Source organism: Callithrix jacchus, chromosome 2 (assembly GCF_049354715.1).
Source record: "Callithrix jacchus isolate 240 chromosome 2, calJac240_pri, whole genome shotgun sequence".
In the NCBI taxonomy this organism is placed as follows: domain Eukaryota; kingdom Metazoa; phylum Chordata; class Mammalia; order Primates; family Cebidae; genus Callithrix; species Callithrix jacchus.
Window position 1 is genome coordinate 87,302,648 of NC_133503.1, and position 23,634 is coordinate 87,326,281.

General features: G+C 34.9%; 1 protein-coding gene across 5 annotated transcripts in view; it reads right to left on the minus strand.

Moving 5' to 3' along the window:
* Positions 1-23,634, minus strand: part of SRFBP1 (serum response factor binding protein 1) — a 68,950-nt gene that overhangs the window by 30,376 nt on the left and 14,940 nt on the right. For all 5 annotated transcript variants that reach the window (XM_008991625.5, XM_035291025.3, XM_035291024.3 and 2 more), the window contains one exon: positions 3,976-4,047. In XM_008991625.5, the coding sequence (XP_008989873.3) occupies positions 3,976-4,047 (72 nt within the window). The remainder of the gene's footprint in view (positions 1-3,975; positions 4,048-23,634) is intronic.

The following is a 23,634-nucleotide window of genomic DNA, read 5'->3' on the forward strand; positions in this document are numbered from 1 at the left end:
CATGCAAGGATACACAAAGGCTCAAAATAAAGGGATGGAGGACGATTTACCAAACAAATGGAAAGCAAAAAAAAGCAGGAGTTGCAATTCTCATCTCTGATAAAATAGACTTTAAAGCAACAAAGATCAAAAGAGACAAAGAAGGCCATTACATAATGGTAAAAGGATCGATACAACAAGAAGAGCTAACGATCCTAAACATATATGGACCCAATGCAGGAGCACCCAGATACATAAGGCAAGTTCTTAATGACTTACAAAAGGACTTAGACTCCCACACAATAATAGTGGGAGACTTTAACACTCCACTGTCAATACTAGACAGATCAACCAGACAGAAAATCAACAAGGATATCCAGGGCTTGAACTCAGACCTGGAGCAAGCAAACCTGATAGACATTTACAGAACTCTCCACCCCAAATCCACAGAATACACATTCTTCTCAGCACCACATCACACCTACTCTAAAATTGACCACATAATTGGAAGTAAAGCACTGCTCAACAAATGCAAAACAACTGAAATCATAACAAACAGCCTCTCAGACCATAGTGCAATCAAGTTAAAACTCAGAATTCAGAAACCAACCCAGAACCGCACAGCTTCATGGAAACTGAATAACTGGCTCTTGAATGTTGACTGGGTAAACAATGAAATGAAGGCAGAAATAAAGAAGTTCTTCGAAACCAATGAGAACGAAGACACAACGTGCCAGAACCTCTGGGACACATTTAAAGCAGTCTCTAGAGGAAAGTATATAGCAATAAGTGCCTATATGAGGAGAATGGAGAGATCCAAAATTGACACCCTATCGTCAAAATTGAAAGAGCTAGAGGAGCAAGATCAAAAAAACTCAAAACCCAGCAGAAGACAAGAAATAACAAAGATCAGAGCTGAGCTGAAGGAGATTGAGACACGAAAAACCCTTCAAAAAATCAATAAATCCAAGAGCTGGTTTTTTGAAAAGATCAACAAAATAGACAGACCACTAGCCAGATTGATTAAAAAGAAAAGAGAGAACAACCAAATAGATGCAATAAAAAATGATAAAGGGGAAATCACCACAGATTCCACAGAAATTCAAACCATCATCAGAGAATATTACAAACAACTCTATGCGCATAAACTAGTAAACCTGGAAGAAATGGATAAATTCCTGGGCTCCTGTGTCCTCCAAAGCCTAAACCAGGAGGAAGCTGAAACTATGAATAGACCAATAACAAGGTCTGAGGTTGAGGCAGCAATTAAGAGCCTACCACACAAAAAAAGCCCAGGTCCAGACGGGTTCACAGCCGAATTCTACCAGACACACAAGGAGGAGCTGGTACCATTCCTTCTAAAACTATTTCAAACAATCCAAAAAGAGGGAATCCTTCCCAAATCATTTTATGAGACCAACATCATTCTGATACCAAAACCCGGCAGAGACCCAACAAGAAAAGAAAACTTCAGGCCAATATCCATGATGAACATAGATGCAAAAATCTTCAATAAAATATTGGCAAGCCGATTGCAACAGCAAATCAAAAAACTTATTCATCATGATCAAGTAGGATTCATCCTGGGGATGCAAGGCTGGTTCAACATACGCAAGTCTATCAACGTAATTCACCACATAAACAGAACCAAAAACAAAAACCACATGATTATCTCAATTGACGCAGAGAAGGCATTTGACAAAATTCAACAGCCCTTTATGCTAAAAACCCTCAATAAACTCGGTATCGATGGAATGTATCTCAAAGTAATAAAAGCTATTTATGACAAACCAACAGCCAATATCATACTGAATGGGCAAAAACTGGAAGCATTCCCTTTAAAATCTGGCACTAGACAAGGATGCCCTCTATCACCACTCCTATTCAATATAGTACTGGAAGTTCTAGCCAGAGCAATCAGGCAAGAAAAAGAAATAAAGGGTATTCAAATAGGAAAGGTGGAAGCAAAATTGTCTCTATTTGCAGACGACATGATAGTATACCTAGAAGACCCCATCGCCTCAGCCCAAAAACTCCTGAAACTGATAAGCAACTTCAGCAAAGTCTCAGGATATAAAATCAATGTGCAAAAATCACAAGCATTCGTCTACACCAGTAACAGACTTAAAGAAAGCCAAATCAAGAACGAACTGCCATTCGCAATTGCTACAAAAAGAATAAAATACCTTGGAATACAACTCACAAGGAACGTAAGGGACCTCTTCAAGGAGAACTACAAACCACTGCTCAATGAAATCAGAGAGGACACAAACAGATGGAGAAACATTCCATGTTCATGGTTAGAAAGAATTAATATCGTGAAAATGGCTATACTGCCCAAAGTAATTTACAGAATCAACGCTATCCCCATCAAGCTACCATTGACTTTCTTCACAGAACTGGAAAAAACCACCATGAACTTCATATGGAACCAAAAGAGAGCCCACAAGAACAGAAAATGAAACACCGCATATTCTCACTCATAGGTGGGTGATGAAAAATGAGAACACATGGACACAGAAAGGGGAGTACTAAACATTGGGGTCTATTGGGGGGAAAAGGGGAGGGCCAGTGAGAGGGGGAGGTGGGGAGGGATAGCCTGGGGAGAAATGCCAAATGTGGGTGAAGGGGAGAAGAAAAGCAAAGCACACTGCCATGTGTGTACCTACGCAACTGTCTTGCATGCTCTGCTCATGTACCCCAAAACATAAAATCCAATAAAAAATTAAAAAAAAAAAAATAGAAACCATAAAATGTATGTTCATGGATCATAAAGGAATTAAATAAACAAACAAAAAAAATAGCAAAAAGATACCTGGAAAACCTCTAACTGTTTGGAAATTAAGCAACACATTTCGAATGAAACCATAGGTTACAAAGGGTTCAATGGAAATTTAAAACATTTTAAACTAAGAAAAAAAACACAGCATATCAAAATTTATGAGATGCATCTAAAGTATTGCTTAGAGATAAATGATGAGCATTAAATGCTTTTATTAGAAAAGGTCTAAATGAGTAATTTAAGCTTCTACATTAAGAAACCAGAAAAAAACACAAATCAAGAAGATGGAAAGAATGTGGAGTAGAGCAAAAATCAAAGTGAGTAAAAAACAAATGCAATACAGAAAAATCGATTAATACAAAATCTGTTCCAAAGTGAAGCAATGTCAGTAAAAATTAAAAAAGGGAATTAATAAGGAAGAAGCAGTAGTGGTAAACCCAAAGAGCAAAACATGTAGAAAAATGTAATGATGATGCCACCCAACAGTGGTGTGTCCTTTTTTTGTTTCTGAGATGGAGTTTTGCTCTTGTTGCCCAGGCCTGAGTGCAAGACCCGATCTCAACTCACCGCAACCTCTACCTCCGGGTTCAATAGATTCTCTCTCCTCAGCCTCCTGAGTAGCTGGGATTACAGGGATGCGTCATCACACCCAGCTGATTTTGTATTTTTAGTAGAGATGGTGTTTCTCCATGTTGGTCAGGCTGGTCTCAAACTCCTGACCTCAGGTGATCTGCCTGCCTTGGCCCCCAAAGTGCTGAGATTACAGGATGAGCCACCATGCCCAGCCCAATGATGTGTTCTGAATCACCTCATTTAATTCTTTTTGAGCTCTAGTTTCCTCATTTGTAAAAAGAGGGTGAAAAAACATCTTTCGAAGGGTAAATATACAGATTAATGAGATACATATTTTAAAAATTTGGAAAAATAATGAAAAATCAGTTCTAAGCAGCAAGATTTACAGACTAATTTTTATACAAGGTAAGAAATGTCCTATTAAGTTCAACATACGTTTAAGGACTTTGAAGGCTGTGATAGCCAAACAAAATTTAAATATTAGTATCAAAATTGTTTTGGTGGCAGTAATGGAGTTGAGTTAGGAAAAGTAATTAGAAACTAACAGCGTTGCTTCTTGGTGAGTTTTCTCTTCAAAGAAAAAGTAAGCAACATAAATGAGAAACTTCTCATAAAACAAATACAATGCATTGCAGATATACCTTTTTGCAGATTTTTTCAAAGTTGATATCATCACCAAGAGCAGATTTAGTTACTGTATCAGGTTTCAATTCCTGTGGAAGAATAAAGCAAATTAATTTTAGTTGTCTATTTTTAAATTATCACTGTGAAGTTCCTTCCCATGTCTTAAGAAAATTAATATTAAATAACATCTTAATTTTGAGAAAAGAACTAACTCCCACCATAGTAAGATATTATCATGCTACTAAAATAGCCACAGCAAAATTTTAAGAGCTAATCTTCCTAAGAACAACATACGAGGCAAGTTAAGAAGCAATATTTTCATGGAACTCAATATAAACAACTATAACCTCAGGATTTTATACCCAGTCAAGCAGTTCTTCAAATATCTAATGTATAGAAAAACAGTTTTTAACTGTAAGAATTCAGGAAATATATGTATGTGCCTCTCCTGAGGAATCTTCTAGAAGCCAGCAAGAGATAACTTTAATAAAATAATTGATGTTGAGCACTGTATCTATTTGTAGAGCTATGACTAAAATAAATGTGGGGGAAGAGGAGAAAGGACAGTAGGTAGGTTTTATATGTTTTGATTAAGCAGGAAAAACAAGTAGAAAAAGTAGAGGAGAGGGAGAAAGAATAAGATTTTGATATGTTTTTTTTTCCTTATTTTAAAATGTTTTAAATTTCCCTCAAACCCTCTGTGACTCATGGTTTAATTCAAAATGTGTTGCTTAATTTCCAAACAGTTAGAGGTTTTCCAAGTATTTTTTGCTATTTTTTGTTTATTTAATTCTTTTATGATCCATGAACATACATTTTATGGTTTCTATTTTTTTAAATATTGTAGTATTTGTTATACTCCAGAGTATGGCATATCTTGATAAATATTTCATGTGCCCTTGAAGACAGCATATATTCTGTTGGGATCAGTGGTCTGTAAATGCTAAGTCAAATTGGTTGACAGTATTTAGATTATTCATATTCTTACTGTTTTCTTCTGCCTACATTATTAAGAGATGTGTTAGATCCTCCAACTATGCATAAGGGAAATGATAAGGGAAATAAGGGAAAATAAAGAATAAGGGAAAGAATAAGATAGGTCAGGTAAACAGGAGTTAAAGAATACTGTTCAAAAGGGACAGAGTAGAAAATAAAAGATTACATAAGAAAATGGAAAAGTATAGGCAATATAAGAGATATAAATACAATGGCATCCATGGAAAGAAAATACAGACTTTTCCAAGTACCAAAAGAATTTTTTTGAAAATTGCAAAGACACATTAAGTGGAGAAATAAACAGTAAATACAACATAGAATATTCAGTAATTAGAATATAAAATATGATAGAGTAGAAAGCAAAAATCAGGAATACAATGGAGTGAATTAGTTTAATGTGCCTATTAGAAGAAAAATATTTTCAAACTGAATCACAAAGCAAAACCCAACTCTATACTGTATACAATAAAGACTCACAAAGAAAACAGTTACTTGAAAAGGCTCAAAGATATACCAGGCAAACAAGAAAAAGTAGAAAGCAGGTGCTGAGACTGTGTTTCAGATAAAACGGAGGCAAAGAAAACAAAATTAAGACAAAGAAGATAACATTTATGACTATGTGTTAAATAAAACACAACTATTACATAAAGCAGAAAATACAGGAAATAAAGGGAACGGAAATACTATTTATTAACTTGAGACCCACACACAACTTCCAGTTCAAGAAAGAACAAAATAGGAAAACAAAATTACAAGATCTTAACAACATAAATAAGGTCATCTCTTTTATGAATGTATTTAGAATATTATATCCTTATATACAAATTGTATCTTCTTCTCAACTACACGTGGGAATATTAACAAAATTATCATCTATTAAGTCAAAGAAAGTATAATAAGAATAAGCTTCATTAAGTAAAATATTACAAGCAACACTCTCTGATCACAATGAAAAGATTACAGAAAATCAATAAATCCATAAAGGAAAAACCAAAAAAGGCCCATCTGGAATGAACACAATAAATAAATAAAACCACCTCAATTAAATAAGACTTGGGAAAGGGGAAATATAAACAGACATATCAGAATTTCTAACAATTAATAGGAAAATACTACACATAAAAATGTATGAAAAGCATTAAAAGTGGTTATTAGCCTTAAAACAACTGTATTAGTAAAAACAAAATAATGAAAGTAACTAAATTAAATTGCTCAACTAAAACTAAATTACCTCTGTCAGTTCCTCATTTAACAACTGAAAAGCAAGACTCAAATCATGTGATTTGTCCAAGGTCCTATAACTAGTTGGCAGAAAGACTGACCTTAACTAGTACCTTTATTAGAGCATCATCTTTCTGGCCTACTGCCTCTGTGAAATTCAAAAGATCTCTACAATGTCAAAAGCATTGGTGAAAAACTAAGACAGAATCAATTTATATTTCATGGTATGTGATGATGTCATATGACCACTTTACCAAGAGTATTAGAATCTTCTAGATATGAAAAACACAAGTTTTAAAATGAAGCATGATTTATATGAGCTGAGTGTTATTATAACCCTTTTAGCAGAAATAAAAATATACTTCTGTTTTTACATAAATGTGAGGTACTGAGCAATCTAAGCAGGTAATTTTGGCAACTTCTCTGGTTTTTCAGAAATATTACAGCAAAACTGATGTGAAGGTTCCAAATAAAATATATTTAAAAGATATAAGAAAATGAGGTTGATACGAATTTAATCAGGTTGGGTATATTTAAAATATGTTTGCCACTAAGGCTGTGAATTTGTTGTACTAATTATTAGCAATACCCAATGTCAAAATCTGTGAAGGATTTGAGATTTGCAAGCTAACAAGTTAGCCAAATACAGTATCATGGATGTTGGTAGAAGACACAGACTCCTAGGTCAGAGACAAAGGACAGTTTATTACTCATAGCAATAGCAGAAGCCAGTATCAAAATTTATTTGTTTGTTTGTTTTTGAGATGGAGTTTCATTCTTGTTACTCAGGCTAGAGTGCAATGGCGCGATCTCGGCTCACTGCAACCTCTGCCTCCTGGGTTCAAGCAATTCTCCTGCCTCAGCCTCCTGAGTAGCTGGGACTACAGGCGCGCACCACCATGCCCAGATAATTTTTGTATTTTTAGTATAGACGGGGCTTCACCATGTTGACCAGGATGGCCTCGATCTCTTGATCCACCCGCCTTGGCCTCCCAAAGTGCTGGGAGTATAGGCGTGAGCCACTGCGCCTGGCCCGAGTATCAAAATTTTTTAAAAGTTAATTCACTGTTATTTTTTCCCCCAGAAACCCAAAGCCCCAGAAACATGGTGGATATTAAACTTTAGATAATAAAAAAACCATGTAATAAAAACCAAAGGAGTAGCTTAGGAATGTAATACCTCTAAAATGGGCTAGTAAGTGGAAAACATTTGATTGAGAAAGGGAAAACCATTTGTAGCTCTAGTAGTACGACATGCGAACACAAAGTATGATTGCAATAACCTCTACTTTTAGAACCTAAGCAGCGATTAATTACACATTGTGTGCTAGGCTGAATAGCTTCAGGAAGATGTCCATGTCTTAATCCCCAGAGCCTATAAATGTGTTATTTTACATGACAGAAGGGACTGTGCGGAGATAATTAAGAATTTTGAGATAGGGTTATTATCCTGGATTATCCAGATAACCCAAATGTAATCATGAGCTTCCTTACAAGAGGGTAGCAGAAAGGTCAGAGAGAAGGAAATGTGGAAAAAAAAAAAAAATAGAAGTGGGGGTAATGCGGAAGGTGAAAGGGCAAGAAGAGAAAGAGACAGGGAAGAGAAGACGCTATGCTGCTTGTTTTGAAGATGAAGAAAAATGCCATGAGTTAAGGAATGCAGGTGGCCTTTAGAAGCTGAAAACGCAGGAAAAATTCTCCCCTAGAGCCTACAGAGAATATAGCCCTGCTGAAGCCTACAGAAATAATACAGTCCTGTTGCTGTTAAGATTTCTAACCTTCAGCACTGTACGACAATACATTTGTGTTGTTTTAAGCCACGAACTTTGTTATAATTTGTTACGGCAGCACTAGAAAATTAATCTATTTTCTATCTCCTACCAATCTTCGTATTATAAAATAATTCATTATACCATATTATTAGGACAAACACTACATGCCATAAATAATTCCAAGAATTAAATATTTACCTTAAAACTAAGTAAAATATAGACACATTTGGATGGCTTAAACTTTTTGTCTCATACCATTTATACTTCAGTATTTTGGACCAACTTGTTTCCTTAATTTTAAATACAATCCTATGTGTCATTAAAAGGGAATACTATGTCCTAAAACATGGTTCATATAAAAATGTAAAAACTGTGTTTAGCAAATAGGGATGGATAGAAAAAACAAGCAATGGGGAAAGGATTCCCTGTTTAATAAATGGTGTTGGGAAAACTGGCTAGCCATGTACAGAAAGCAGAAACTGTACCCCTTCCTGACACCACACGCTAAAATTAACTTCAGATGGATTAAAGATCTAAACATAAGACCTAACACCATAAAAACCCTAGAAGTAAACCTAGGCAAAACCATTCAGGACATAGGCATAGGCAAGGACTTCATGACTAAAACACCAAAAGCAATGGTAACAAAAGCCAAAATGGACAAATGGGATCTAATTAAACTTTACAGCTTCTGTACAGTAAAAGAAACAATCATTAGAGTGAACTGGCAACCAACCGAATGGGAAAAAATTTTTGCAATTTGCCCATCTGACAAAGGGCTAATATACAGAATCTACAAAGAACTAAAACAGATTTGCAAGAAAAAAAACAATCGAACCCATTCAAAAGTGAGCAAAGGATATGAACAGACACTTTTCAAAAGTAGACATATATGTCTACTTCATATATGAAGGCAACAAACATGAAGAAATGCTCATCATCACTGGTCATCAGATAAATGCAAATCAAAATCACATTGAGATACCATCTCACGCCAGTTAGAATGGTGATCGTTAAAAAATCTGGAGACAAGAGATGCTGGAGAGGATGGGGAGAAATGGGAACACTTTTACACTGTTGGTGGGAGCATAAAGTAGTTCAACCATTGTGGAAGACACTGTGGCAATTCCTCAAGGACCTAGAAATAGAAATTCCATTTGCCCAGCAATCTCATTACTGGGTATATACCCAAAGGATTATAAATTTTTCTATTATAAAGACACATGCACATTTATTTTCATTGTGGCACTGTTTACAATAGCAAAGACCTGGAACCAACCAAAATGCACATCAATGATAGACTGGACAAAGATAATGTGGCACATATACATCATAGAATACTATGCAGCTATAAAAAATGATGAGTTCATGTCCTTTGTAGGGACATGGATGAATCTGGAAACCATCATTCTCAGAAAACTGACACAAGAACAGAAAATCAGATACCGCATGTTCTCACTCATAAACACGTGTTGAAGAATGAGAACACATGGACACAGGGAGGGGAGCATCACACACTGGGTTCTTCTGGAGGAGTACAGGAGGGACAGTGAGGGGTAGGGAGGTTGGAGAAGAATAACAAGGGGAGAAATACCAGATATAGGTGGCGGGGGAATGAAGGTAGCAAACCACCTTGCCATATGTGTACTTATGCAACAATCCTGCATGATCTGCACATGTACCCCAGAATCTAAAGTACAATTTTAAAAAAAGCGAAAGAAACAACTAGTTTGTGAATATATAATAATTTTACACCATACTCTTCCTAGTGTATGTTGTTAATGCTAAGTAAAATGATTAACTAGACAGCAACACTTAGCTTTCCTTCATATAAAACTAATTCCAATGTCTTTTAGATAAATGTAGTTTTCTTGAATTTAGATTTTTTTCTAAATTGACTATAACTACAAATACTCTAAATATTCTGCAATTTCAAATGAAGAATATAATGCATTATTCCACATAGTAATATGCAAATTTTATGTCAAAGTTATACATTATGAAGTTAGGAGAAAAAAAATACCTAGATACATTTCAATTTGGAAAAAGAAAATTTAAGTTGCCCAACTCTGTACATAGCTGAGAAAGGCCTGTCATCAGGACTGGCCATTGGCCAGCTCCCAGGAGATAACCTCTGAGCCTGTGGGCCACATGGTACCAACTTAATCAGAGAGTTTATGTTAACAATGTGATTTATGGTGAATGTGTTTTCGCTGGTGTCTGAATAACTGAGGTTAGTCGTAGAGGCAATTCATGCTTACATGACTAATACCCAATAAAAACCCTTATAACCCAGGCTCAGTTGAGCTTTCCTGGTTGACAACACTTTGAACATGTTGTTAAATTATGCTGGGAACATGACCACGTGACTCCACTGAGATGCCACCTAGAATTATGCCGATTTTTTTCCTGGACTTCACCCCACGTGACTCTTCCTTTTGCCGATTTTAATCTGTATCCTTGCAGAGTAATACACTTTTCATGAGTATAATGGCCTTTTAAGAGTCCTGGGAATCTTTCCAGAGAATTGTCGAACCTCAGAGTGGTTGTGGGGACTCCTGACCCATTCATTTTAGAGAAGAGGAAATCATGACCCAATAAACTTTAAGAAACTCATTCAAAGAATCAAAGCAGGGCTAGAACTAGAATCCCTGTATTTTGCTTTGTGGCTATATTCTGTTGTCAGTGATGATCAATTAAAATTGTCTTAATTCCTTCCTATTTATATTAAACTAGTATTATTCATGTTTTCAGCATTAAAGAAGTCATCTCCTAATAACCAGAACCATCAGAATTATTCCAGTTCTCTTACTCCACACAGTCCTAGATGCCACTTTATACTTTTATACAAAATATCAAATTAAATTAAATTAGGTAATCCCAATTTTGGTTATTTGGCTACAACCTCGTCTTTCTTCTCTACAGAGACTTTTGTTTGCACAGTCTAATATAGTGACTCATAACTGTATAAGCAATGTAGTGTTGCCTCTGGTTAAGTAGGGAAAGTATACATTGTAACCAAACTATTCTATATTGTGCTGTGGGAAGCAAGATTTGGTAAATACAAAAAGCAACTTGGAGGCAGTAACCATGTTGACATTTTTAATTTCAAGAGAATCTCATCAGAGTCAGGCTTTTAACTTAATAAAATATAAAACATGTTTGTATTTTCCAAAATGTGATCAAAACTGGAATAGCATATTTAGGTTTAAGAGATTAACCCCCAAAACAAAAAATTAGAAGGTGCCAAAAAAAGTCTGGGTTCCAGATTTTTGGTCTATTTGAAAATGAGGCATTTCTCTGAAATAAAAAATCTGAAATAACTTGTGAGAGAATAAGAGATACCAAAATCTTCATACTATTCTATAGTTGAGAATTTCATTATGATTACCTTTTAGTGAGTGACAACAAAAACCTTATTTCCTAAATACTGTTCTGCTTTTAAAATACAGTTCTAGATTAAAGTTAAGGTCTATCATCATATTGCCAATAGATTTTTTCCAAACATCGCTGTCTTCTTCCTACATATATTCCTCTGTTCTCTATAGAAACCAAAGCATCTCAATCCTCTGCTGCTAGGGTTAGACAGCTCAGAGTCATGTGACACTGCAGTCCCTTCACTATGCTTCTGTTATGCCCCCATCTCCCTTTCTGCTTTGTCTTTGGTTCTGTTGTTTGCACCTGTTCCCTCCATTGTACTACCATTATCCTACTTATAGGTTCAAGACTTCTTTATGGATTGTGTGGATTATAGTAGCCTAACTGGTTTTCCAGATTCCAGGATGAGTAACTCCAAGGCCCATTATGTCATCCTACAGAATACAAAATGAAGTCAAAGTTTCAGTTTGGTATTTAAATCCTTTCAGTACTTGGCCTCAATATATTTTTGTGCTCTAACTGCTCTAATTTTATAATGCACTTCCATGTTTTACATTCAGTTCTACACAGAATCACCTGAATAAATTTTCTACCTCAGTATCTTTGTAATATGTATGATTTTAAAAATTTATCTTTAGAATACCTTCTAACTGGCTACCTTTCTCACTCCTTTCCTTCTAATCAAAAACTATCCAAGTTTCGAGCTTTGATTTCTAAATATCATGAATAATGAAGCAGGACTTCTTAGAGAAATGGCTGATTATAGATATCAGGCAAGAAAGCATAAACCCTGTGATTATTTCTTATGCCAGAAAAGAACAATGGGGTCAAATTGGGGTCTCCAAAAAAGTTAAGTAGGCTGGCTTAAAGGGGCTACCACAGGCTAAATTTGGGTGTCAAAAAGAATACTGACAGCAGTGAATCATAACCACATTGATCATATATTTGTTGTTCAGACCAGGGCCCATTTGAGAATAAAAATAAGGCGCTATTAATAAACATGCTGGGCCACATGGTGAATCCCAGGACAATCCCAGGGAAATTTGGTTATATGGTCACCCTAATTATAACACTTGTCAACACTTGCCATCTCCAAATGCTCTTTATTTTCTCTCCAACTCACTTCATTGGCTTTTGTCCCAATCACTTCAATCCCATTATTTTAAGCCTGTGATGATCTCCACATTGCTAAAGCTAATCAATACTCAACATATCAGCAGCATCTGACTTTTCCCCTTCTTGGCCTATCAATTTTTGTTAAGTTAATTCTTCCTTTCTTCTTGATACACTAGCTTCATTTGACTTACGTTGTTCATATTCTTGGTTGTTTTTCCTTTGTCTCCTTTGCTAGTTCTCTTCTCTCTGACTGAAGAATGGACCAGGACTCTGTCCTTGGTACTCTTTACTGTTATCTAATAATACCTCACTGATTTCATCCAGTTTAATTATTTTAAATATCATATATGTGAACATCTCCCCCAAATCTCCATCTGTAGCCAAAATAATTTCTCTGAACTCCTGACTTACATATCCAAGTGTCTACTTCAATCTTCATTCCTAATCCTTCCTACTCTGCTCTATTTCTTCCACAGTATATAATCTACTAACATGCTATACAATTAATTTATTGTCTACCCTGATCCCCCAAACCCCCACAAAAATAAATTACAAAAGATCAGGAACCTTTGTCTACTCTTGTCCTGAGGTATATCATAAGTGTCTAGAAAAGTGCATGGCATTTAGTAAATGTTCGATAAATGCTTGTTGAAAGAATGGATACTGAAGTTATTTTTACTTGTCAGGTATTATAAATTGTTACACTAAATATCTCAGTTATTGTAGTATGTACAACATAAACCAGACATGTCAGTAAACATTGCCCCTGTTGAGGAACCAAGGCAGAGAGTGTATTTCATAACTATGTCTTTCATTCAAGTTTATTATTTTCTATTACATAGATTTAAAAAACCAGTTAATCTTTACACTTGATCACATTGAGATCTGAGTTTAAATCATCATCTTCCCTTATACAACTTCATTCATAGAAACTAATAAAATAATCTAAAAGCTTTGTATTCCTTGATTCTATAGATACTTCCTTTACAATGTAAAACAAACAAACAGAAACAAAAAAACCCAAAACCAAAACAAAACAATGAAGCAATATAAAGTTACGTTTTTCACCCCACGGTTTGTAGAGTTTCACTCAACTATCAAGACTCAGCTTTCTATTACAGAAAGACTTCCTTGAATTCTCAAGCAGTGCTAAGTGCCCTTCCTCCTATGTGTCTATCAGCATCTTTCACATCACACTGAAGCTCTCTCCATTTTTCTCATTAGACTTAAAGCTTCTCAAAGGCAGGTACCATATTAATTTCTACATTTTTATAAACTAGTAAAATATGGGGCACACAAAGTAGAGACATATTATATTTTTGTTGAGCCAAAATAAAGGGTTATGGTCATGAGGATGGCTTTGAAATGAAATTATAAGTAAGTATTTAAACTTTTCTGGCAAAGTACCAGACTAAAAAATATCAGGTAAAACTTTCATCTTTTGAATCCTACAGTGCTAACTGAAATAATGAGACCTACTTTAGCTTCTGGTCTAAAGTCACAATGCAAACTGGACAATGATAATGGATTGTGTGGTATAGCAGATCTGTAAAATACCTCTGTTCTGGATCTCTCTGTCATTATTCGTTTTAGCATAACTTTTCAAAATGGTGTTGAAGGCAATGGTCATCATAAATAATACTTCGTTTATGCCATTTATATGGATTAAAAGACTACAGAAATTCAAATTCTTAAAAATTAAGTTAAAGTATACTATTGCTAGGAATGTTGATGTTGTAGATTTTATCTAATCACCACAGCAAATAGGTGAAACAAAAATTATATATTGCTCTAACCTCTTAAAAATCTATTTAAAGATGTGCCCACTAATATTTGAAACATATCATGGAAAGCCTTCTATGTGCAGAACGTTGTGTAAAAAGGCAATGCAAACAGAGTTTGATGTTTGAAATAACATGCTAATAACTGGTAACAGTAACAAAAAGAAAGATGTGTTAATAATAGATTTCTAAAAACTGATTAAGTACTTGTACGTGTGAAGATGAAATAAGCAGGGCAATCTTAAGTAAGTAGGGTAATATTTGTTTAGTGCAATTGGTTGGAACAATACAAATATAATAACCAAATTACTGGAGGACTGTCTTCAATCACACAAAACTTCCATCCATTACGACATATGCCCTAAGGCACAAAGCCTTATGCATACATCCCCCATCTTTCCCAATAAAATCACTACTTCAGAGGTTGGTGAAAGCTGTGACAATGATACATTCTGGTTTTGCAAAAGTATGTGTGATGTGGTAAAAAATCCTGCCTTGTTAACAGACAAAACTGTAGAAACTTAAAAAAACAAGATTGTGCAATGTGTAGAGAATATAATGTTGACTGTATTATGTAGATAGAAATGAGGTTAATACAGTTATGCACTAAGATGGGTCAACTGATGAAAATGCTTTTAATACTCATGAGGAATTAGATCCCATCTGGCAGACAATAAGAAGCTAATTTAGGGTCTTTAACAGGAGAACTATATAATAAAACAAAGTAAATTTACTACTAAGAAATTTTACTAGTGTCAGGTTTTTGCTGGCAGCCAGTTAAAGAATTACTAAATGTCTACAAATGGTACTGTCTCACTTCAGTTCCAAGTTGAGTTTCATGTCAAAAGTTGAATCTTTATATTCTAAAAAGTAAACTGAATGCATTTCTAACCTATATTTTCATCAATATATAAAAATAATAGTTTCAGTGAAAAAAAGCTTAAAAAATTTATATAATTCAATTGTACAATGATCTGCATCTGATCAAAAAATATTAATTAAACATACACATTAGCAAACAATACAGTCAAATGAAGCTTAAAAAACTTCTTTTTTTTTTTTTTTTTAACTATACAGTCCTATTTTCCAGAGTGGAAATACTTTTAAGAAAATAAGGCAAAATAGCTTGTTTATTGTAAGTGATTAAACATAATCACATTTTTTATGCCAAATAAAAACATCAAAACTGTTCCTGGAATATAAAATTACTCACTTCTGTCAGGTTCAAAGAGGTAGGCAGAGAAAATGACACCCAGCAATTATGAAGATTCTACATAGAACACTAAGAAATAAGTCAAACACATAGACTTTTTCATTCTGGACATTCTCTTCTAACAAAATGGCTGGCCTTGTGAAGAAAAGCTTATTGTTTGAAAATAATTTGTCTTCATTTAACCCCAAATTAAGGTGATATTCAGTTGAACAAAAGAAGAAAAAAAAAAAGAACATCCCATTTTGTAAGACTGTTACTTACTGATCTTATTGCTGCTTTTCTCCAGGGCCCCTTGTCTCCCATTATGTGTTTCCAATAAAACATGTTGTAATATTTAACTCTTTTCTCAAGCACCATATTATTTCCTACTGGAATTATCATAGTAATATTGGTTGTCCAAAATTTTGAACTAATCGTTTAAAAGTGCTTTGGATACTTTCACAGTTATTAGGAAATGTTTGGCTAAGGTTTAGGTTCAAATTTCTAGAATTACAAAACAAAAAAATCACATCAAAACAGAACAAAAAATAAATGAAAAACATTTAAAAAACACCAGGTTATACTGCTTTCTTCCTTCATACTGCTGAATCTTGTTTATACACTCAGTAGCCTCTGAAGTGGGCTTATCTAGGTGAAGAATTCCAGAATCAGTTCTTTACTTAAAACTTAGGTGTATACTATGACTCAGTAAATAGTAATAGCATTTCCATCTCTTTTGCCAATAAAGGCATGCAACTTGGCCTTTGTTTTCAAGTAGAAGCAAGCAGGTTCAAAAATAGATGATGTATACTATTATTATTTTTCATATATGTTCTTATTTAGAAGACAAGAATATTTTAAGGTCATCATAAACTTTATATAAACACAACTTACAACGAAAATCATGACTCCTATATATTAAAATTGCAACAGTGTTAAGAATTTCAGAAATATGCCCTATACAAAATAGTAATTTAAAGCTGTAGAAACTAATGCCAGAAAGCAAACTGGGATTTCAATATGATGATCTGTTACTAAATGCTGTTTCATGAGTGTGAGGAGAGCATTATATACTGATTTTTTAAAATAGCGCTATGATTTCCTGTTTATAATTTCAAAGGTCACAGTTAAGTACAGAAGGCTAATAACCAGGGCATCTTGCTTGCTCTCCTTTTAAAAACAAAAGTTCTGCCTTTAAAAAAGTTAAATCTGAAGTTATATGGCCTTAGGGCTTTGGTGAAGGTGACTGTATAAAATGAAGAATTTTTTTTCCTCCTGTTTTTGATACTTAACAAGCAAAAGCCTGGATTACAGATTCTTCTTAGTAACAGTTCCAAAGTATTCCATTTATCTTTAGAGACTCAGAACAACCTCGACATTGTAAACATGCCAACATGTAAAAAAAAAATTGCATTAGAAGTCACTTAGTCAGCTAGTTAAGCAGCATTGACCATGCATCAGACACATTATTCCTAGGTGTGAGAAACAATTAATTGAATATAACAACCCATTTTTTAAAAATATGAAACAATATTTTTATTAAAGATCAAAATACTTTAGAAAGGGGTCATAAATTCTTAGTTTCCATTTTTAGACAATTTATCTGAAACAAGATCTGCTAAGTATTTCATTATTTCACACAGCAACAAAACTGGATGACTTATTTTTTAATTAAAATATATTTATGTAGGATGTAATTTCAATATGTAATTTATTAAATATTCTATATTATACTTTGACTTAAGAAATACGGCCTCAGAAAATACTCTTGAAATATTTTTATTATTTGCATAAAATGAATTTGTTGAAATTTTTTCAAAGGATGAAAAATGTGTTTTACAAAGCATGTTTAAATTTTGTCACAGATAGTATTCTTTTTTTTTTTTTTTAATTATACTTTGAGTTCTGGGATACATGTGCAGAACTTGCAGGAATGTTGCATAGGTACAAAAATGCCTTGGTGGTTTGCTTCCTCCATCCCTACATCACCTACATCAAGCATTTCTCCGAATGTTATCCCTCCTCAACCTCCCCACCTCCTGCTATCCCTTCCCCAGTCCCCCACTCCCCAACAGACCACAGTGTGTGATGTTCCCCTCCCTGTGTCCATGGGTTCTCATTGTTCAACACCCACCTATGAGTGAGAACATGTGGTGTTTGGTTTTTTTTTATTGTGTCAGTTTGCTGAGACTGATGGTTTTCAGTTTCATCCATGTCCCTGCAAAAGTCATGAACTCATCCTTTTTTATGGCTGCACAGTATTCCATGGTATATATGTGCCACATTTTCTTTACCTAATCTACCATTGATGTGCATTTGGATTGGTTCCAGGTCTTTGCTACTGTAACCAGGGCTGCAATGAACATACATGTGCATGTGTCTTTATAATAGAACAATTTATAATCTTTTGGGTATATACCCAGTAACGGGACTGCTGGGTCAAATGAAATTTCTATTTCTAGATCCTTGAGGAATCACCACATTGTCTTACACAATAGTTGAACTAATTTACACATTCACCAACAGTGTAAGTTTTCTTGTTTCTCCACATCAAGCAATGGCAACAAAAGCCAAAATAGACAAATGGGATCTAATTAAACTTAAGAGTTTCTGCACAGCAAAAGAAACAATCATTAGAGTGAACCAGCACCCAAAAGAATGAGAATAAGTTTTCTCAAGCTACTCATCTGACAAAGGGCTAATATCCAGAACCTACAAAGAACTAACGCAGATTTACAAGAAAAAAACAACCCCATCAAAAAGTGGGCAAAGGATATGAACAGACACTTTTCAAAAGAAGATATTTATGTGGCCAACAAACATATGAAAAAATGCTCATCATCATTCGTCATTAGAGAAATGCAAATCAAAACAACCCATTTTCTTAAGAAGTTCTCTATAAGCAGCAGGAATGGCAATGAAACCAGACTGCTGTATCATACAACAACAGAAATACACACAAAGTAAAAGAGCCTGTTAGAGTAGGTGGTAATTCTTCTGGGGACAGAGTAGAAGTGCCAGGGCAAGTTTCCTAGAGCTACTTACATAAGAATTAGTTGTTGAGGGAAGAGTAAGTGTTTGTTCAGGTGGGAGAGATGCTATGTTTAAAAAACCTGATGTAGGCAAGGAGGCATGAAATTGCTATGTTTGGGATTCAGTTTAGCTGGTAAAAAAATAAAAAAGGTACATGGTAAGTGGAAGATACAGAAGCAACAGAGGGGCAGTTAAGAGTACAGATCACAAAGGATCTTGTATACCATGCAGGGAAGTCCAATTAGATAAGCATTTTAGAAAGGTCATTGGTTAGAGTGCAGAACACGACATGAAGGAGGTGAGACCAGAGGCAGGAAGTCTGTTATGATTTGAATGTGTTTTTCCCCCAAAAAAACTCAAGTTCAGGCTTGGTTCCTAATGTAATGGTATCAAAAGGTGGTGAGGCCTTTAAGATTTATTTGGGTCATGAGGTATCTTCCCTCATGAAGGAATTAATGTAGTCTCTTTCTCACTCTAGCTAAAATGAATTAGTTACTGCCAGAACAGGCTTGTAAAAAGTGAGGCTGCTCCTTGTGTTTGGTCTATCTCTGCAAGCATCTGTTCCCTTCTGCTTCTCCATGTTGTGATGATGAATGATGGAGCTGAGCAGATGCTGGCAACAGGTTTCTTGGATTTCCCAGCCTCCAGAACCATGAACCAATGAAACCTCTTTTATAAATAAATTACTTAGTCTCAGGTATTCTGTTATAATAACACTAAATGGATTAAGACAATATCTAAGTGAGTAATAAGAACCTGAGGCAGGGCGCAGTGGCTCACACCTGTAATCCCAGCACTTTGCTGGGGGCTAAGGCAGGTGGATCTCCTAATAGAAGTTCTAGACCAGCCTGGTCAACATGGTGAAACCCCATCTCTACAAAAAATACAAAAATTAACTGGGTGTGGTGGCGGATGCCTATAGTCCCAGCTACTGGGGAGGCCAAGGCAGGAGAATTGCTTGAACCTAGGAGGCGGAGATTGCAGTGAGCCAAGGTGGAGCCACTACACCCCAGTCTGGGCAACAAGAGTAAAAATTAATAAAAAAACAAAACAAAACAAAAATGAAATGACAAGTATTTTGCAGAATATATTTTTTAAAGTGGAAATGCTTAACCAATAATTTTAATACATGTTGCCAAATGTGTTTCTCAAAAGGATGTATTACTTTTAGTGCCCACAACAACAAATAAGACTTCCTGTTCATGTATTCACATCCTCTCCAATGACAGAGATATTTCTGATTCACCTGAGTACAATAACCATTAAATTTCAGAGTTCAATCTTCCAGATCATTCATGATATAAATTATCCACTTAATTGAGCATCCACCAGAAAATATATCAGTAATAACCACAGTAAAAGAAAAGCAAACAATGGATGAAAAAGAAAGCAAATTAATCAATAACCATGATGTAGTAAATGTGCTTATACTCTGAAAACAAATGTAGTCATTTAAAAAACACCTAATTAATCATTTCCTTCTTGAAAGAGATTCTTCACAAAGTTTCCTACTCTCGGTTCTTTTCTCTCCTTCACTGGCTACTCTTTTTAGTCTCTTACTTATTCTTCTTTATCTCCCTAAAATCAAAATTTTAGCGTGTCTTGAGGCCCTCAAACTAAGATAACATGATTAATCATGGACATACAACTAAAAAGCCCTATCTGAGAATATTAGAGAGTAAATGGAAACAGACTCTGATGGAGAGTCCACCAAGCTTACTTGGAAGAAAGAAGATGGAAAGCTATTCAGTACAAATAAGTTACCATTTCTTCAAGGTTCAGCCTAAGGCCAGCTGCAATCAGCCTGGCTTAGGAGCAGTGCCAGAGCTATCCCTGAAAAAATGAATCCAGGATACTTTATCCATTGAGAGAGCAGGTTAAATCCAGAAAGGAGAGAAGAACTCTCTAAATCTTAAGTGTTGAGACAAGTAGCAGACTCAAAGCATCTTACTGAAAGACAAAAGATCTAAACTGAGACTGGATCTGCTGTCTAAGAAACACAGTTTGAAGTTAAAACCTAGCCAAGAAAATTTATTAAAACAGCCACTTATTTGAGAAAAATAACCAAATCTAGAATCTCTGTAAGTTCATAATGTCCAGGGTACAGTCCAAAATTACCCAACATATGAACAGGAAAGCAAACAGAACATTTTTTCTTCTCCTTAAGCAAAAATGGCTATTATCACTATCCTTGATGGTGTTCAAAAAAAATTCCTCTTAACAAATAAAAATATTATCAGAGAAATAAACTATCGCAGCAGAGAAACAGAAACAATAAAAAAGTTTTAATTGATTAAGCCACAGAACATTAATCACTGGATGAAAGACTATAGGATATTTACATAATCTCACAGTATCATTTCACAGATTACTTAGTAACTGCAAACAGAAGATAGTTTTACAATGGGGAAATCTGGCATATGGCACTTAAGTGCTGGAACTCAGCAATGATAGTAAAGGGACAAACATGGATATATGTAATAGAATAGTGGATAATATAACAATAGTGATACAATGCACTATTATTATATTGTAGTATTACTATTTTCTATAGGTTTGAAATATTTTTTTAAAAGTTGGAAGGAAAAGTATAAGTACAGTATTATTAAAGATTATGAAACAAAAAAGAAAAAGAAAGCTAAAAGAAAGATTATTACACATCAGGGAGGGAATAATTAAAGTAGCTATCCTGGGATCTATTCACTTCCTTAACCAGGAGGAAACTCTAGGAAAGGGAGGTGATCCAGTTTAGTCTTCCCCTTAATATGCTGATAAGTGGTCCCTCTGGTAGATGAGATAATGAGTTTTTGTTAGGAGGAAGGTCCTTATCTGAAGAATGCTCTTAGTAGGCTGTCCCTTGCTAATAATGCTTACAATAAACAAACCCAAAATCTATGGGTTTATGAAGCCTGGCACAATGGAGAATATCATGCAAGCTATATAACCTTGGGATGTTAAATGGAGAAGTTTCAAAATGTAAATGTCCTGATATGAGGTAATAACCAGACTTCCTCATTTGGACACTCTGGGCTGGAAAGTACATGTCTGATGGGGAAAGGAAGGACCTGTGGAATTACATAAGAATCCCAGATGGCTCTCCTTACTTCACCTGTTCCATTTGACTACTTGCATTCTTACAGTTATTAGTAAAGCTGATTCTAGGTAAGATATCTAACATGTTGAATCTGATTTGATAACATGATTATTTGTACTGGCTCACAAATAAAACTGTCAGAAATAATTATAGTGTAAGATTAAAGATACTTTTAATACAACTACTTTCATAGAATAAACGAACAAAATGTTACATTGACATAGCTAATTAACACAGTACAGTGTACTCATAGGCTATAATAAAGTTTCTTTTACCCTATGGAGAAACTTGTTTTAGCATTCATAGGAAGAAAACTTACCAAAATCACAGTATGTGAAACTACAGAAAAAAAACTCAATAACTTTTAAAAAAACCATATAAACCAGACATATCACAAAATTCTAAACAGTATATGAATATATACGATGATAAACCTCTAATCCAAGGGTTAATGCAGCCTAGAATACTTCCGAACATGTCTTCTGAAATGGGATTCTCCCTAGAGTTGTGGTGAGGTTCAAATGATATGATATGGTTATTATATTATTTTGAAGATGTATCATTTAACTTTAATGCCTTTACAGATTATAATCTATACTATTTTTTCTATTTGTGATCTACTAAAGACAACCATTTAGGGTCAAGCTGTGCAGAAGCCTGAAACAAAGTGATCCTAACTGCTGAATATAAGTTCAAAGGATTTTTGTTTTTCTTTGAGACTCTCTATCGTCCAGTCTGTAGCGGAGTGGCATGCTCTTGGCTCGCTGCAACCTCTGCTGCCTGGGTTCAAGCAATTCTCCTGCCTCAGCCTCCCGAGTAGCTGGGATTACAGGCACCTGCTGCCATGCCCGGTTAATTTTTGTGTTTTTAGTAGAGACAGGGTTTCATCGTCTTGGCCAGGCTGGTCTTGAAATTCTGACCTTGTGATCCACCCACCTTGGCCTCCCAAAATTCTGGGATTATAGGCTTGAGCCAGTTCACCTGGCCAGATGGTTTTAATAATAGATTTCAGAATGTAAAACTAGGGGAAGAATAAAACAAAAGGCGAAAGAATTTTAAATTAGAGGAGAGGTAAGAGGTAGCAGGCAGAACAAGGTCTCAAAGGAGAATACAAAAATTTTCATTTTAAAGAATATTTAACATAGGAAGAAGTAACAACCTTAGAGAGGAAGAGATTAAAAAAGAATACAGTTAGGCTGGGCGTGGTGGTTCACACTAGTATTCCCAGCACTTTGGGAGGCTGAGGTGAGTGGATCACCTGAGGTTAGGTGTTTGAGATCAGCCTGGGCAACATGGCAAATAAACATGTATTTTTGTACTAAAAATACAAAAGTTAGCTGGGCGTGGTGGCAGCTGCCTGTAGTCCCAACTACTCAGGAGGCTGTGGCAGAATTGTTTTAATCAAGGAATCAGAGGTTACAGTGAGCAAGATTGCATGACAACTGAACTCCAGAGGTTAGACTGCATCAAAAAAAAAAAAAAAAAAGAATACAAATATAGGTTACTGTATATATTTAGCTGTGAAGAATTAAAGGATCTGAAAATATGTTGCACATCGTTGGGCCCTTCTTTTCCCTAGATGGCAAGTTTCATGTTTATTAAATTATCTCCTCCAATATCTAGGAAAGTGAGTCTGGATATATCATAGGATGTTCACAACTTACAGAAGCAGTAAACTAAAGTGGATAACATAATTAGCTTTATAGTCAGTTATAAGTTGCTTTATTTCTCCAAGCTTTAGTTTGATATTCTGTAAGATAGAAATAAAAATGATATCTACCTAGTGAGACAGTAAATATAAAACACATAATATACTGCTAGGCACATAGTAAATGCTCAGTAAAAGCTAGTTATTACCATTATTATCGAGTAAGAGATTTGTTGCACATTTTGAGTAATTTCAATATATGCCTGAATTTTACATTTCCTTCTCCAGCTGTAACTTACCGATCTGTAAATATTGATAGGTTAATTTAACTTTAACTTTCAAAGAAAAAGAAACTGTTTTAGAAGCCAGTATTTATACTAATATCAAAGTTAAAAGTATGGACACTATTAAAAGGGCAGCAAAGACTTGGGTTTCATACACCACAG